The sequence below is a fragment of the Polypterus senegalus genome, chromosome 17, assembly GCF_016835505.1.
Source record: "Polypterus senegalus isolate Bchr_013 chromosome 17, ASM1683550v1, whole genome shotgun sequence".
NCBI classification, from domain to species: Eukaryota; Metazoa; Chordata; class Cladistia; order Polypteriformes; family Polypteridae; genus Polypterus; species Polypterus senegalus.
The window spans coordinates 2,685,858-2,704,351 of record NC_053170.1 but is presented as its reverse complement, the minus strand read 5'-3'; the positions used below and the strand labels follow the sequence as shown (position 1 = coordinate 2,704,351).

At 47.1% G+C, this 18,494-nt stretch overlaps 1 protein-coding gene across 1 annotated transcript in view; it reads left to right on the top strand.

Annotated features, from left to right (window-relative positions):
- The window catches only part of lrp2b (low density lipoprotein receptor-related protein 2b), a 184,999-nt gene that overhangs the window by 61,515 nt on the left and 104,990 nt on the right, over positions 1-18,494 (top strand). Inside the window, exons 27-33 of the mRNA XM_039740545.1 lie at positions 1,507-1,691; positions 4,938-5,166; positions 7,790-7,967; positions 10,616-10,744; positions 12,363-12,529; positions 12,980-13,123; positions 13,289-13,398. Of these exons, the coding sequence (XP_039596479.1) occupies positions 1,507-1,691; positions 4,938-5,166; positions 7,790-7,967; positions 10,616-10,744; positions 12,363-12,529; positions 12,980-13,123; positions 13,289-13,398 (1,142 nt within the window). The remainder of the gene's footprint in view (positions 1-1,506; positions 1,692-4,937; positions 5,167-7,789; positions 7,968-10,615; positions 10,745-12,362; positions 12,530-12,979; positions 13,124-13,288; positions 13,399-18,494) is intronic.

Here is an 18,494-nt window from a genome sequence, read left to right as displayed (position 1 = left end):
CTTCAACCCGGTTGTAGGGAAAATACTCGCTGCTCCTCCCTGCAGCGCCTTCTAGCGGCTCCCATGGTATCCAGGAGGGCTGTGAAGGAAAACTCCAACGTCCTGCAGCATGGAGGTGCCCCGAATGCCAGCAGGGAGGGCTCCACCTGGTGGCGTGGGGGTATTGGCCGGGATGACTGGCCGGCTATAGACCACAGGATCTACAGTACAGAGTGACAAGGAGTGTGGAAGAGAAGTGAAGAAGAGAGTGTAGGCAGGGTGGAATGGGCGGAGAAGAGTGTCAGGAGTGACAGAGCGAAAGGGAAGGTCTACAGGACGGTAGTGACACCAGCTGTGTTATATGGGCAGGAGATGGTGGCACAGGAGACAGAGCTGGAGGTGGCAGAGTTAAAGATGTTAAGATTTACATTGGGGGTGACGAGGATGGACAGGATTAGAAATGAGGACATCAGAGGGTCAGCTCAGGTGGGACGGTTGGGAGACAAAGTCAGAGAGGAGAGATGGTGTTGGTTTGGACATGTGCAGAGGAGAGAGAAGGATACTAAGGATAGAGCTGTCAGGCAAGAGGAGAAGAGGAAGGCCTAAGAGGAGGTTTATGGATGTGGTGAGAGAGGACGTGCAGGTGATGGGGGTGACAGAACAAGATGACGAGGACAGGAAGAGATGGAAGAAGATGATCTGCTGTGGCGACCCCTAATGGGAGCAGCCGAAAGTAGAAGCAGATCCCAAAACAAATGACCCCAGCCAAAGAGATAAGTGTTGATGAGGAGCTGGCTGAAAGTCGCTGGCTATCATTTTAGCCATTTCCCACTGTAGAGGACAAAGGATTTCAAACTTTTGTCCAGGCCTTAATCCCCATGTATGTTCTCCCCAGTAGAAAAACCTCATCCCAAACAATTGGTCCACGACTATATAACACAGAGCGTGCATTGTTGGCAAGCCAGGGACAAAAAAGATTCAGCAGTTTGCCCGAAAACTGACTGCCAGACCTCCAGAACGACCTGCTCATACATGACACGTCCGTCACTTGTCACTTGATTGAAAACTTTAAGATGACATCGTGCCGTCTTGACTGTTGTGAGTTTACTGAGAGACGTACTGCAGAAAACCTGGCAGAGGAGCTGCTGAGAGTGGCAAGAAGATGGCAAAGTGGTTGACTTGAGCCAATAGTGCCTTCCCAAATTAAAATGTACGTAGTGCTGTTGGGAATCACAATATAATCAAAAATCGGAAAGTGTGCATAAAAACTTTATTGGGTGCCACAAAAGCTAATTTGAAAAAATGGGGGCACACTTGGAAAAAGGTTGAGAAACACTGCCAAGGAGCAAAGACGTGTCTCGTGAGTGTGACCTCGCCTGCCGGGTTTCGACGTGCTGTTTGTTGTCCTTTTTTTCTTCTGCTCTGAAGCTTTCTTTGTGAATTGATTTCGTGCTTCATTACAAAATATTAGATTAGTTCAAAAATAATTTTATTAAATGATTCAAATGTTCTTTTATTTTTTGCCAGATCTTTTACAGTGGGGTTACGCTGACGGAGAATATTGCAGTGGACTGGGTGGGGAGGAACCTCTACTGGATTGACTCGGTTCTGGACACCATTGAGGTGTCCACGCTGGATGGACGACACCGAACCGTTCTGCTCAGTGAGAACATCACCAGTCCTCGCGGTCTGGCGCTCGACCCCAGGAATCAGTGAGTAGACCAGGAGGTGTGGGCAGAGCTGGCAGGGGTGGGGGGGTCTCCATTAAGGCAGGGGCTCCAGTGCACTGCTTTGCCCAGAGGCCTATATCGCTGTTTAATGCTGTTTATTTGATATATGAGGAAAAAATTAAGAGAGAAGAACCAGTGGTGTGACTGGGCTATGATGGGCCCTAGTGATAAAATAAATAGCCCCCCACCCACCATGTCAAATGAAACTTTTGAGAGACGTCAAGCGTAATAAATGAGGTTCATGGAGTTGTGGCAATGATAACATAAATTCAGCCTGGACAGGCAGCGGCTCTTCTTGTTAGGAGTCTAAACATCCATTCGCTTTGATTGACATTTTTTGTTGAGATCTTCTTAAGATATGGCAGGGTGGTGGCTCTGAGTGTAGGGATCTGCGCTGGCAACCGGAATCCCGTAAATGCCAAAAGGGACTTGAGCAAGGAAGACCCTTAACCTGCAATTGCTCCGTCCTGGGTATGACGTTAATCTGCATCCAGCCCTGCATGGCGGCCCTCCAACCTGCAGGGAAAACCTGGGGGTGGGTGGCAGAATGGGCACTCCAGCCACCATAAAAAAAAACTCATATTGGTTCTACTCCATCTGAACTAGTGTGGTGCTGAGGTGCCACCCGTCGCATGGATGCACTCGGGTCCTAATCTGGGATCCTGAGTTGGTTTGTCGTGTGGCGGGTGCGGCAATGCGCTGTGCCAGTGCGTCCTCCTGGCCTCCTCCTCTCTTCTTAAAGACCGACTTCTATATTTCTTCCCTGGTTTTCTGACTGTGATGCCACCTGTGTGGTTTCTTTTCATTTTTGAGACTATTTACCATATGTACTTGCGCAAATAAGTCAGGGCTTGATTTTCTGTATCATTTCTGGCATTTTATAATGTTGGCCGTACAAGTCGAATGTGGAAAACTCCCGCTATTAGTCCGAGGGATTACGATATTCTAATGCCCACCTGAGAGGGGAAACACGGAGCACACGGCCTTTTTGTTTTCTGTGTATTGTGCCCACGTGACCACACGGCGATACCCAAACTATTCCGAAGTGAGGTTTGCACTGATTTGTGTTTTTTGTATCTCGCACCCTCACACAACTTTATTGTATCTACGACCAGAAGAAGATATGCAGCTGGTTTTAAATTGAAAGTCGTTGAAGTGTCGAAAGAAATTGGAAACTGCGCTGCTGCGACAAAATTCGATGCGTCTGAGAAACTGGGAAGAGATTGGAGGAGGCAATGTGTCGTATTTTTGAACGGGCGTATAAGTCGGGGTCCGATTTTATGATCGAGTGTTCGAGTTTCAAGACCCCCAAACTTATACGGTAAGACTTTGCCATGTTTTTTCGACTCCATTTTGTTTTCGCCACCATTTTGAGAGTTTTGCATTGCTCCACGCCTTGGTAATGCATCCCATAATATACACTGGGGTGGCGCAGTGGTGACATTATCTGACAAAGGTCGTCTCTTGCACAATTGGATTGCGACTTTCTTCGAGACCCTTTGGTTCTACAGCCTCTGCTTGTTATTCTTGTGGATCCTGACTTTTGTTTTTGGTGAGCGTCAGTCCCAGTTGACTTCTGCTTTTCGACCTTCCCCTTGTTCTTCGGGACACGTCTTTCCTCTCGATCTCGTCTGTTAGTAATGGTGTCACACCCTTATCCTTCCCGGTAGTTTCCTTTCTCCCCTACGCTTGCGCGTTTGACAAGCTCAGCATCGATACAAGTAGACGCAGCATCCCCAAGAACACATTCGGGACTTGTCAGGAGTCGCAAACCGAAAATCATTTGAGGTTATCAGGTGGAATCGCACCCTCGGTGGGCTCTTATCATTCCGATTTCCATCCCCAGGCTTATTTAGGCCCAGCCATACGAAACTTCAAAGATGGGCTCACGTTCGGATGACCCCGGTGGATTCAGTTAGAAATGTGACAAACAGGAGGAGACCATTCAGTCCATCTGTCACTCGGTTGCTTAGCTGAGCTGTCCGCAGATCCCATCCAGATTCGTCTTCAAGGTTGTCGAGGTTTCTGCTTCAGCTCCATGTCTCTATGTATTTTGTCCCAGAGTCCCACAACTCTTTGTGTAAAGAAGGGCCTCCTAGCTTCAGTCCTAAATGCACTTCCACCTTAAGTTCCACCGATGTCCTGTAGTATGGGATTCCCCCTAAGCTGCATTGGCTTTATCGATGTCAATTGTCACCTGTTTAATACAATGGCTGACCTAAGTGTGGCTTTTCTAGCAAGAAGAGACCCTGCATGCTTTGGTGCTACATGGGACTTGAAGCTGGGGTGGTGGCACCTCCCTTGAGTAATAATTCCTATTGTGACGGATGGCCGGGGCCCATGCCCGGCCGAGTCGCCCCTGCATATGTTCCAAGGGAGCGAGCTTGGGAAGCCCAGTATCTCCCCCTGGATGCTAGATGTCAGCCTCCCTGGGTTTCAGTGGTGCCTTGGACTCCCCCAGGGCTTCATGGGGATTGGAGTTTTGTGCAGCCCTGTTGGGTTCTGCAGGCGCTGCCAGGGGGTGCTACAGCAGGAACTGCTGGACCCTTGTGGGCACTGGTTTCGCCACACCCGTAAGTGCAGCTGGATGTTGGCAATCAAGCACCTGGAGCACTGGCCAATAAAAGAAGCCAGCGACCACCACTCAGGGGCCAGGGTCAGGTGGAGGAACGATGGTGCAGAGGAAGAGTGCGTCACTTTTGTGTGTTAGTGCTTTGGGGACGTGTTGTGGCTGGGGGACACGGGCAAGACGTTCCCTCCAGCTGAAGAGAAACAAAAGTGTATTTATTTTATACGTGTGCCTCCATGTTCAATCTGTGTCAGGTCGGGGGCATATATAGCGCCTTTATCACACTATTCATTTTGAATGATTCCCAAAACTAGCAAAGGGGATGGTGGCGTCTGACAGTGTCATGGCAGGGTTAGCCAAATTAGTAAATGGGACCTTCTAGTTGATGAGACTACCAATACAAATGGCTTCCTTCAGTCAGGGCCATCTTAACAGCATTAAAGGCCCCCCCGGGCAAAGCAGAGCACTGAGGTCCCCTACCGACACAACCACTCAGCAAGTCACAGCATTCATAGATGAGCTTGGGACCCCCTGTGCTCGTGGGGAACTGCCCAGCATGCCCATGCGTTAAGATGGCCCGCCAGCCACCCCTCAGTCCTAAACTGTCCTTCCTCTGTGTGTTCATATGATTCACGCACTTCACCGATTTCCTTTGACAGCACAAATGTGATGTTTTGGATGGACTGGGGTCAGAATCCCCGGATTGAAAGAGCCAGCATGGACGGACTGATGAGGAGAGTCATCCTGACCCACAAGCTCTACTGGCCAAATGGGCTGACGATCGACTACCCCACCAAGCGCTTGTACTTTGCTGACGCCTACCTGGACTACATTGACAGCTGTGACTACGACGGCCTGAACAGGCAGCAGGTGCTGGCCGGTGACCTGGTAAGACACTCGAGTCGGCCTAGCGGATCCGTCTCATCTGTGGTCTGGAGGTGTCCACCACTCCATGGATCTTTATAAAGAAATGAGAAGGAAATCATCTCTGAGCAGCCTAGGAAGCCTTAGGTTTAATATGAAAACAGATTCTTGAAGGAACAACAAATGAATAAGTTTCAGTTATCATTAGGAGGGAGACAGGAGAAGAGCTAATCCCACCTCAACTCTCATACTGGTGGTCTTGAACTCAGGATCTGGTAGTTCAGGTTGCCCTCTTCGTAGCTGTTAGTGGAATTTCTAATTTATTTACACAATTTCTTCCTGCTCTCATTTTGCTACTCTGGCCAAAGTATACCCGGCATTTCCCAGGTGTGAATAAATGGGATTTTCCTGTCTTCTGGAATTTTAATACCACCCACGATGAGACCCCTTAGACAAAAGCTGCAGTCCAGCAAGACCATGCGATTGTTTCTCAGATTAACTGAGACTAAAACCCCATGCCTGCGGACTTAGATGAGAGCCCACGTCAACCAGTAGAAAAGTTTGTGTGTGCCGCTAATCGTGTCCTCCCATCAGCCCCAGCGCTGTTCTGCTACCTGATGGGAATTGTAGTCCCTATATGGCCGCTGGTTTGTGGGTGGCGCCTTTCCATTTATAAGCTCCCCTTAATATGGTATGCCATATCATCGATATTTTAGGTTAGACTGTTGGCAACACAAGTTTTGGGAAAGTTGGATTCAATGGGGGCGGCGTGGTGGCACAGTGGGTAGCGCTGCTGCCTCACAGTAAGGAGACTCGGGTTCACTTCCGGGGTCTCCTCCCTGCGTGGACTTTGCATGTTCTCCCCGTGTCTGAGTGGATTTCCTCCCACAGTCCAAAGACATGCAGGTTAGGTGGACTGGCGATCCTAAATTGTCCCTACTGTGTGCTTGGCATGTGTGTGTGTGTGCCATGCAGTGGGCTGGTGCCCTGCCCAGGATTTGTTCCTGCCTTGCACCCTGTGCTGACTGGGATTGGCTCCAGTGGACCCTGTGTTGGGATATAGTGGGTTGGGTATTGACTGACTGACTGACTGACTGGGTTCAATGGTGTTTTTGTGATTGGGGAATAAATGAATAACGTGATTGAGATTAATGAGTGGCAGATCATCAGAATATTGAATGGACTCGAATGAGATTCATACTTCTTTATAATTGTTGGATTGGATTTTTCCTGTAATAAATTTCATTGTCAGTTTGTTGGTTGCCTTCATTTTGCAGATTTTGCTTGAGAATTCTCACCAGCAGTGCTAAAGTTTGCGATGAGCCATCTGTTGGAATGAAAACGCATTGCTTGCATTACAAATACATTCTGGAAGTTGGTCGCTTCACAAGATGTCACCGCTGGTGCAGAGATCGGCTTGAACATTTAGTGGTCTTTACAGAAGAGTGTTAGGGCCACAGGAAAGAAAAAAAAAATAGGGACACGGTGACTCGATTTGGTGATAAAAGTTGACATTTTGTTTATGGTCCTGAAATTTCGACTAATCACTGTTTTATCTTGGTAGAGTAATATATATTGTGGTAGATGGGGGGCTCTCTCGCTCCCTTAAACCCCTGTCCACAACTCCAGACACCAAGTAAAAGTCCTCAATTCGACTTTATTTTTATGCCACAGTGTACAAAGCACACTCTCCACCACAATACTCATACACAATCACAATAAACCAATCCTCCAGCTCCCAGACGCGTTGCCACCCTTCCACCCAGCTCAGCTCGCCTTCTGGGAGCTCCCTCAGTCCTTTTATATTCCCTGACCCGGAAGTGTTCTCAATCCCCAGCCCATGTGATCCTCAATCACTTCCGGGTCAGGGAAAAGTTCTTTTCTTCACCCCGGAAGCCCCTATGACGAGCTTCCGGGTCATAGGGCACAAATGAGTCTTCGGTCCTCCCTGCAGCTCCCTCTTGCGGCCCCTGAGGTATCCAGCAGGGCTGAGGATTAAAAACTACATCGTCCATGACTCCCTGCTGGGCTTCGGGGCACCTCCATACTGCAGGGAGGGCTCCATCTGGCGGCCTGGGGGTATTGGCCGGGATGATAAGCCAGCCAAATATCACAATATATATTGCTCTACTTTCTCCTATTGTATTATTAATATGCAGCCTTAGGATGTCTAATCTCACTGACTTACCACTCTATATAACGTATCCCCACCTTCCCTTCTATATCTATAACCGCAGGCAATTAGATGTAGAAAAAAAAAGACAAGCAGGAGTTACGTTACACATAAAATAATGTATTACTGATAATATTCATAAATAATAACAAAATGCAAAGTACATCTGAATATTGACAACCATACAAAATGGAAAATTTAACAAGGAGATGAAAATCAACATATCCCTGGTGATGTTTCTTCCCTGTAGCCTTAATATGCTTCCATAGATCAGTATGGTCCATTACAAAGTGAGCCTCTCCTTCAAGTGCCTCCTCATGCTAAGCTGTGGTCCTCTAAACGACCTCAGTGGGGTGCTTTGTGTCCCTTTTGACCGCCATCTTGGATGCTCATTTAGGAGGACACACCAGACGTCTTCTCAGCAGTGTCGGTTCACTTTTTTGACCATTCTCTCTTTTGTGTGCTGATCTGCAGGTTGTTCAGCATCCTCACTCCATAACCATCTTTGAAGATCACATTTACTGGACCGAGAGGTACAGTAACCAGGTCATACGCGCCAATAAGTGGCACGGAGGCAACAAGACCGTCGTCATGCCCAACGTCTACGAGCCCCTTGGACTTGTGGTAGATCATCCCGTCAGGCAGCCCAAAGGTAAGCGGGGGGCTCATTTTATAAAGTCTAAGTAACTTTGGACGGGACGTGTCCGACATGAGGTGGTAAGTGGACGGCCTAGCCATAGAGTTAAGATGTACGTCATTCAAAGCTTCCTTACAAATGAAGACGCACGGCCTGTGTGCACCAATTGGCTCCAACACGATGGTCGGCTGGTGCCACCTTAGATAATAAAGGGGCACCACAGATGCCCATCAGGTACAAAAGTGAAATAGACAGGCAGGGAATAAGTCAGTTAAAAAAAGTTTATGTCGACCATCTCTTGAGATCTTGCGTTGACGTCAGCAGAAGCCCGTCCTGAATTTTGAGTCGGTTGGGTGACTGATAAACAGAAGGAGCTCCAGCGTAGTCATCTTCTTTACAAGCTGCTCCTGACTCTTAATTGCCGTTTTTGTTAGTCTGTTGCTCACTTTGCCTTACCTGGCATTGACCTGAGCCTCTCCCTCACTACGTTTCTTTCTGGTCTTTTGTACTCCGCATCATTCCTCTGGCATCTTGGATTCACAAAATGGCCGCACCTGTAAAATCCAGGATGCAAAAAATCGTTAATTGTTTGAAAACAAGTCGAGCTCTATAAACACCACAGTTCGGTAAAGGACATATCTGCTGAGCTGGTGAAATGGAACTTCAGGCTCGCTGCCGTCCACTTAGTGGATTCCCATTACTGTGCGGACCCAGCCAGGTTCATTTCAGTGCTGTGTAACATCTTCATCCACCGTGCTGCATGTTGAGCTCCCCCATGTGAACGTTCTTTCCAAGATGGACTTAATTGAACAATCTGGAAAGCTGGCATTTAATCTAGACTTTTATACGGAAGTACTGGATTTGTCCTATTTACTGGAGTACTTTTTTTCAGAACGACTTCCAATCCAAATCAGGTTCTCCAACCCCAAAAACCCTTTGGCCGGGTACAAAATATCATGAATTAAACTCAAATGTTAAATATGAAGACAAAGCATGACAGTTATGAAGTGATTTCGTTGGGATTTTTTTCTTTCTAAATTTCCTGTTATGTTTTTCTTGAAGCAAATACCATCGGGTACGCGGAGAGGTTCATATAGTGCCTTTCGTAATGAGTGACATCTTACAGACGTCTTATGATCCACTGATGAATATTCACACACATAAAAACATCCATCCATCCATTATCCAACCTGCTATATCTCAACTACAGGGTCACGGGGGTCTGCTGGCGCCAATCCCAGCCAACACAGGGCACAAGGCAGGAAACAAACCCCGGGCAGGGCGCCAGCTCACCGCAGGGCACACACACACCAAGCACACACTTTATGATCTCCAATGCACTTAACCTGCATGTCTTTGGACTGTGGGAGGAAACGTGCAAACTCCACGCAGGGAGGACTCGGGAAGCGAACCCACGTCTCCTAACTGCGAGGCAGCGCCGCTACCCACTGTGCCACTGTGCCGCCACACATAAAACACAGGATGCTAATTTTATAGAGTGCCTTTCATTGGTCTTCGTTGTAAACATGATTGTTGGTGGCCTCGCCTGCATCATAAGGAATGTGACAAGCGAGAGAAGAGGCCGCTCAGCCCACCTGTCACTCGTTTCTTTAGCCAATGGCTAAGCTGTCCCCGTATCTCCTCCAAGTGTCACGTGTAACCTAACTGAACTTCCCCTTATTCACCAGTAGGTGGCCACGAGTATCTGATTCACAGTGGATCAACTTTATCAAAGCTTTTCAGTAGGGGTGTCCAACGCTGGTCCTGGAGGGCCGCAGTGGCTGCAGGTTTTCATTCTCACCCTTCTCCTAATCAGCAAACAGTTTTCGCTGCTAATTAACTCCTTTTGCCTTTGTTTTAATAGCCCTGTTTTTAAGGATTCAGTCCTCGGAATTGATTCGATTCTTCATTAAATGGCAGCCAAACAGAAATGAGACGTGAATCGAGTAACAGGTAACCAGATAAATCGGGGCTTCAAACTCCAGCCAGTTTCACTCCAACCAGTTTCTTAATGAGAAGCCAATTCTTGCTGTTAATTCAAGCCGTGATTAAATATCAGGACTTGTCGCTGCTCTCTTTCTGTTTTTGCTAAGACCACCGTCAAGATGTTTTGGTGACCTGAGCAGACCAACGTGACTTTTCTTTATTTTCAGGTGAGCTTGTCACGTGACGACTCGTTTTGGGTCTCATTATTGTTTGGCTGCTCATTAAGGAAAAAGAAACAATTAAGGGGTCTGAGTCACGTCAATTAAAACGAAGGCAAAACACGTTAATCAGCAGCAAAAAAACGGCTCACTGATTAAGAAGGCGGTTAGAATGAAAATCTGCAGCCAATGCGGCCCACCAGGACCGGAGTTTTGAGGATTCTGAAGACTTCTAGATGAGGTCCTCGTGTCGGACCCTTCCTGCTTGTCTTTTTCCTGTCCCAACCCCGAGGAAGGTGGGAATTGCATTTGGGCCGATGGCCAGGGATGGGAGTTTAGTTGGGCATACAAGGGGTAGAAGGAAAGCGGATGTCCTACGATGGACAATGGAGTTTAGTCTTCCAGATGTACAAGACGTGACTTCTCTTTCTTTTTGTCGGTGAGGATTGTTTAAGCCTGTAAGCAACACCGCCGAGGTTTCCTTCATCCATCTTGTTCTTCTTTTCTTTCATCTTCCAGCCAGCAATCCCTGTTTGGGCACACAATGCAGTCAGCTTTGCTTGCTGTCATCCCGGCGGCCGCACTACTACTCCTGCGCGTGCCAGTCAGGCTGGAATTTGGGCGCTGACGGACACACATGTGAGAGAGGTAATGTGCCAAGAACGTTAACCTTGGGTATGACTGAGAAGGTCCATCGGGTGTAGCTCTGTAGACCACGAGGAGCTGCAATGCGGCCATAAGGCAGTACTTTGAAGTAGCACAGCCCCTCAGGTGTAACTACTGCACTCTTCCTCTTGACGTTCTACTTCATCATCATCGGCCAGTACCCGCTCTGAAGGTCAAGCTAATTGAGCACCCGGGCTCCTTGCAAGGATTCTAGTATCTCGTGTGTGCCAGGGATATGGGGTCTTGGCATTTACCCCCCCGGCACTCCACACAGACCTGGTAGGCATCATCCGATTTTGGCACCAGAACAATACACCTTTAACCATATTCACCTGTCACATTGGGAAAAAAATAAAAGAGCAGGTAACGTGTGTCTAAGCAACCACACATTACACAAGACTGGCCGACAAAGGAAACGGACAGAGGCTGCCACCCCGCTACCAGTTCAGACTGGCACAGAAGTGTCTGCAGTGCCACCATGAAATGATACGGACATCGTCAAATTGTCTGAATATGTGGCCAGGAGAGGAGGTGACAGTTGAGAGGAGCAGTAAGGTGACACGACAGACGAGAGAGGGGCACCAACACGGAAGTGAAGCGAATGACTTGATGGAGCCTTTCTACAGTAGAGCGGCTGTGGCCTGCATGATGGCCGAAATGTTTAAACCTTAAAAGGGAGAGGGGAGCCGATCAAACCCTTGGCCCGAGTAAACAAGAGCATTCATTATTGAATTAATTTGAGTCAATTAAATAAAGAAACCACGTTAAGAAACATTTAAAGCATTTGTGGACTTCGTTCAATGACCTGAAGTTGGGACAGATTCAGCTTTCTCGTCACTTTATCGTAGAGCCGGTTATCATGTTTTGGTTCATTAAATATTTTTTTACAATTTCAAAACCTTGCATGTCATGTTGTGTTTGGCACGCAGTGTGTGAAAAAAATGGAACGTTAAAGGACAAGTGTAGCAAATTTCAACAAAATCCCTTCACAGGGGGCCGAGTTGTTGCATGTGGACAGGCAGGCAGACTGACGTGACAACTGCAGTAGGTGCCTTTTTGACTTTTATGTGAACTATTGAAAAAAGATACAAAAAGTAATAAAGTCCAAATGAAAAATAACATTTCACCTCCTTGCCGTTAACCCAAAGCGAGACTCGGGTTTGGAATTCTATGCAATTACGGTTACCCCGCGTCAGACCTGGGGTGACGTGAAATGATCCGCTTTTACAATGCAAATCCCAATAAGAATTCTGCTGCCACCTAGTGGAAGAAATGCTGCAACACTTCATGAAGAGTTCTGTGTGTTCTTCCACTCTCGGGCAACTCACCAGAATTCATGAGTTTGGGGCGGAGCCTTCAACCAAAACACAATGGCGTAAAAAGCCGTAAAAGCGGTTTTAGAAGAAACTGAAAGCCAATCGTTAGTTGAATCAAGCAATAGTGACGACGATGTGAGCTGGTCATCAGACGGTGACACGGACAGTATGTGGCCCTGTATGACCAAACCGCCATGATATGCCCGGGGACTTTAGTCGTGCATGGCAATCAGGTGGAAGGACCCCCATGTGACGCGTGCGCCTCTGACTTGCTTGTCTTGCAGACCGCTCTCCCTTCCTCATGACGGTGAGGGACACCAGCATTGTGGGCATCCCTCTGGATCCAAACAACACTAACGACAACGCCATGACTCCGGTCTCGAGCATCAGCCACGGCTGGGACTTGGATTTCGATGACGCGGAGGATTTTGTCTACTGGGTGGAGAAGCCGGTGAGTTTCGTGTCCCTGTCCTCGCGTGTAGCCTGGTAGAGTTGTGGGTGACATACTGCAAAGCAACGCACTGCTGTGACCAAATCCTGCCATTTGGAAGTCTGCCACGTGTGACAGTTCAAATTCGTGTCGTCACAATGCCAGTTGATGACTTTGTGCCTGTGGATGTTTTTACTTCTTCTCATAAAAGTCCACCATATCGGTGGGGTGACATCGCCACTGTCTAAGCCTGCAGTGTTTCGTTGCACCTCCTTGTCCCTGATTGTCACTTTCTTCAGTTTTTCTGCCTAACTGTAACTGCTGGTTGCCACCATCATCATCATCATAATCCACTTTTTGTAAAACGATAGTCATGGAGCTGGGAGGGACGTCCAGTACGCGACTACAGACTTAGAAGGTCCACAGGAGGTGCGCAGGTTTACTTAGTGACACGATTTCTTTTTAAATCAGGGCGCCATTCACAGGGTAAAGAGCGATGGCACCAACAGGACCGAGTTTGCACCAGCGGCGCTCATTGGCTCTCCTTCTGGGCTGGCGTTTGATTGGATCGGCAGGATGATGTACTACACCAACCCCACGTCGCAGACCATTGAGGTAAGGAGCAGCAGACCACCATTAAGGAAGGTGGGCGTCCCCAATGCAAAACCGCAGATGGGTGGCACAGTCACCATCTAGATGTGGACGCTGGCCTGTGACACCCATGTCCTTCTCCTAAGGGTGCTTGCTATCCTTGACTAACTTTCTGAATTTATTGCACAGGTGATTCGGGTTGATGGTGAACAGCATTACAGAAAAACCATCATTGGCAACACAGGGAAACCCGAGGGAAGCGGCCAGCCAGTGGGTATCGCTCTGGACCCAGCAAGAGGGTAACTACATTGGCATGGATTGGCATTTGCCTAAGTGGGCTTGTGACGGGCAGCACATTTCCTTCCATGGGCTTTTCACTTTGACGTTTTTTTTTTCTTGCTGTGTGCAAACATCTTGTACTGGGTGGGCAACACCCTGATGCCAACATGTGCCTTGAAGGGCCATAGACTTCATGTTTTACAAACAGTGGAGGAATGAGTACATGGAGGACCACCGGGACCTTCAATGAACAGGGGAGCACAGAAAGAGAAGAGTCATGGAGACCTTGTGTCGGTGGGCCACCTGAAGTAGAAGGCCACTGCGTCACAGTCGGGCAGTGGCTGAGGTGCCATCCCGCTTGTTGCTTGCCGTTTGCCGGCTCCTCGTATCTGAGAGTCCGTTGGCTTTCAAACATTAATTGTGCATTTTGTTTGCTTTTCATTTTTTTATTCCTGGTATTTTGCAATTTGGATTCTGTCCTTTGTGGGCACTCCTGCCGTGTTCTTTGGATCACCAACTCTCTCGTCTGACTTCTTCACTCTTTCAGTCTCCTTTGACGTTGGCTCATCTCAGTCCTCACATCACTTGAGGTCTGTGCTTTCCAGCCACGTTGTACAGAGCAGGGTGCCACCGTCTGGCGAGATGGCTTCTCCCGGACCGAGGGGCCGTCTGTGGGCAGCGTGGAGGTGACAGGTGCTCTTGTGCAAATTCCAGGGCTGACTGGCATTCTCTGTGGGGCGCGTCGGTGACAGGAGTCAATGTCCAGACACCGTAACTCTTTATGTTCACACCGTGTGTGTGTTGTGACGGTGCGGGTGGACTCCACACTCCCTGTTCATTGCAGGAGCCTCTTGAACCCGACGCCGATGGTCGATAGTCATGAGCTCGGCACTCAAAGCAAGGGGAAGGTGTAAAAAGTGCCCTAGTGCTTTTATTAAAACCAAGCAAACTAAAGGGACCAAAAAGTGGAATTCAAAGTCCAATAAACAAATAATTCAATAAAAAGTGTGTTACAAATCCGTCAAAAAAAGAATCGCAGGCAGGAAACTATCTTTAAAAACAAAGAAACCTTGGTGCCCCTTTCAAACAGACCCTGCAGACCAAGGAGAACCAGCAGATACAGGCAGGAAACCTTTAATCCCAGCCCGGGTCCCCACTGCCAGTCTCACGGTGCCCCTACCGAGCCCTACTCCGCTCCGTGCCCGCCGCTGCCTTTCCTGGCTCCACCCAGCGAGAGTTCATACCTGAGCATGACGGTCGCTCAACAGCAGAGCCCCTCCTAAGCGCCGGTCCTCTCTGGGACTCCATTCCCATCCATCTGCTTCCTTTCCTCATACCATCCATCTCTCTCTCTCTCTCATTCCTGCCTTTCTTCTTCCTTTCTTTTAGCTCCATTCTTTCTCTTATTTTCCTTTTTTTTTCTCCTTTACACTTTTAAAACAGGGACGTGGCACAGCAGGGTCAATCAGAACCCATGACTGAGTGCCCGGCCATCCGCTCCCGTATCGCGTACAGGAACCCATCTCTCCACACAAGCACCCTCGATTCTTTATTTAAAGTACAGTAACCCCTCGTTTATCGCGGGAGATACAGTGGTGTGAAAAACTATTTGCCCCCTTCCTGATTTCTTCTTCTTTTGCATGTTTGTCACACAAAATGTTTCTGATCATCAAACACATTTAACCATTAGTCAAATATAACACAAGTAAACACAAAATGCAGTTTTTAAATGATGGTTTTTATTATTTAGGGAGAAAAAAAAAATCCAAACCTACATGGCCCTGTGTGAAAAAGTAATTGCCCCCTGAACCTAATAACTGGTTGGGCCACCCTTAGCAGCAATAACTGCAATCAAGCGTTTGCGATAACTTGCAATGAGTCTCTTACAGCGCTCTGGAGGAATTTTGGCCCACTCATCTGTGCAGAATTGTTGTAATTCAGCTTTATTTGAGGGTTTTCTAGCATGAAGCGCCTTTTTAAGGTCATGCCATAGCATCTCAATTGGATTCAGGTCAGGACTTTGACTAGGCCACTCCAAAGTCTTCATTCAGAGGTGGATTTGCTGGTGTGTTTTGGGTCATTGTCCTGTTGCAGCACCTAAGATCGCTTCAGCTTGAGTTGACGAACAGATGGCCGGACATTCTCCTTCAGGATTTTTTGGTAGACAGTAGAATTCATGGTTCCATCTATCACAGCAAGCCTTCCAGGTCGTGAAGCAGCAAAACAACCCCAGACCATCACACTACCACCACCATATTTTACTGTTGGTATGATGTTCTTTTTCTGAAATGCTGTGTTCCTTTTACGCCAGATGTAACGGACATTTGCCTTCCAAAAGTTCAACTTTTGTCTCATCAGTCCACAAGGTATTTTCCCAAAAGTCTTGGCAATCATTGAGATGTTTCTTAGCAAAATTGAGACGAGCCCTAATGTTCTTTTTGCTTAACAGTGGTTTGCGTCTTGGAAATCTGCCATGCAGGCCGTTTTTGCAGGCCAGTCTCTTTCTTATGGTGGAGTCGTGAACACTGACCTTAATTGAGGCAAGTGAGGCCTGCAGTTCTTTAGACGTTGTCCTGGGGTCTTTGTGACCTCTCGGATGAGTCGTCTCTGCGCTTGGGGTCATTTTGGTCGGCCGGCCACTCCTGGGAAGGTTCACCACTGTTCCATGTTTTTGCCATTTGTGGATAATGGCTCTCACTGTGGTTCACTGGAGTCCCAAAGCTTTAGAAATGGCTTTATAGCCTTTAGCAGACTGATAGATCTCAATGACTTCTGTTCTCATTTGTTCCTGAATTTCTTTGGATCTTGGCATGATGTCTCGCTTTGGAGGTGCTTTTGGTCGACTTCTCTGTGTCAGGCAGCTCCTATTGAAGTGATTTCTTGATTGAAACAGGTGTGGCAGTAATCAGGAAATTGAACTCAGGTGTGATACACCACAGTTAGGTGATTTTTGAACAAGGGGGCAATTACTTTTTCACACAGGGCCATGTAGGTTTGGATTTTTTCTCCTAAATAATAAAACCATCATTTAAAAACTGCATTTTGTGTTTACTTGTGTTATATTTGACTAATGGTTAAATGTGTTTGATGATCAGAAACATTTTGTGTGACAAACATGCAAAAGAATAAGAAATCAGGAAGGGGGCAAAGAGTTTTTCACACCACTGTAGATGCCAAGGCCGGCCGCAATAACTGAATTTCCGCGAAGTAGGGACACCATATTTATTTCATAATTTAACGTGTATTTGGACGTTTTTAAGCCCTCCCTGTACTGTTTACAACCCACCCTTTACTCTGTTAATAACACAGACAACTGTTAAGCAAAATGAAATCGGTAGATAAGTTTACAGTTACTGTACAGCGAAGTACACGTACCTACAGTGGGATGCAACAGTTTGGGCCACCTTGTTAATAGTCGTTATTTTCCTTTATAAATCGTTGGTTGTTACGATAAAAAATGTCAGTTAAATCTATCATATAGGAGACACACAGTGATATTTGAGAAGTGAAATGAAGTTTATTGGATTTACAGAAAGTGTGTAATAATTGTTCAAACAAAATCAGGCAGGTGCATAAATTTGGGCACCACAAAAAAGAAATGAAATCAATATTTAGTAGATCCGCCTTTTGCAGAAATTCCAGCCTGTAAACGCTTCCTGTAGGTTCCAATGAGAGTCTGGATTGTGCTTGAAGGTATTTTGGACCATTCCTCTTTACAAAACATCTCGAGTTCAGTCAGGTTTGATGGCTTCCAAGCATGGACAGCTCTCTTTAACTAACACCACAGATTTTCAGTTCTATTCAGGTCTGGGGACTGAGGTGGCCATTCCAGAACGTTGTACTTGTTCCTCTGCATGAACGCCTTAGTGGATTTTGAGCAGTGTTTCGGGTCGTTGTCTTGTTGAAAGATCCAGCCCGGCGCAGCTTCAGCTTTGTCACTGATTCCTGGACATTGGTCTCCAGAATCTGCTGATACTGAGTGGAATCCATGCGTCCCTCAACTTTGACAAGATTCCCAGTCCCTGCACTGGCCACACAGCCCCACAGCATGATGGAACCAGCACCATATTTGACTGGAGGTAGCAGGTGTTTTTCTTGGAATGCTGTGTTCTTTTTCCTCCATGCATAACGCCCTTGTTATGCCCAAATAACTCCATTTTAGTTTCATCAGTCCACAGCACCTTATTCCAAAATGAAGCTGGCTTGTCCAAATGTGCTTGAGCAGACCTCAAGCGGCTCTGTTTGTGCTTCCTCTGCATCACTCTCGCATACAGCATCTCCTTGTGTAAAGTGCGCCGAATGGTTGAACGATGCCAGTGACTCCATCTGCTGCAAGATGATGTTGTAGGTCTTTGGTGCTGGTCTGTGGGTTGACTCTGACTGTTCTCACCATTCGTCACTTCTGTCTATCCGAAATCTTTCTTGGTCTGCCACTTGAGCCTTAACTTGAACTGAGCCTGTGGTCTTCCATTCCCTCAATATGTTCCTAACTGTGGAAACAGACAGCTTCAATCTCTGGGACAGCTTTCTGTATCCTTCCCCTAAACCATGATGGTGAACAATCTTTGTCTTCAGGTCATTTGAGAGTTGTTTTGTGACCCCCATGTTGCTACTCTTCAGAGAAACTTACAATGGACCCCCTTAAATACTCGGATTCACCTGTGTATGTAGGTCAGGGGTCACTGAGCTTACCAAGCCAATTGGAGTTCCAATAATTAGTTTGGGAATCAATAAAATGACAACGGCGCCCAAATGTATGCACCTGCCTGATTTTGTTTGAACAATTATTGCACACTTTCTGTAAATCCAATAAACTTCATTTCACTTCTCAAATCATCACTGTGTGTGTCTCCTATATGATAGATTTAACTGACATTTTTTATCGTAACAACCAACGATTTATACAGGAAAATAATGACTACTAACAAGGTGGCCCAAACTTTTGCATCCCACTGTGTATATGACGTGATGATGGTGATGAATATGCTGTGCAGTAAAAATGATGACGATGAAGGTGATGATGACTTTTACTGCGCAGCCGATGACTGTGTTTTACGTCTCTTCAGACGGCGGTGCCATAGAATAGATGGCCGCCGTTGTAATTGAACCAACTAAA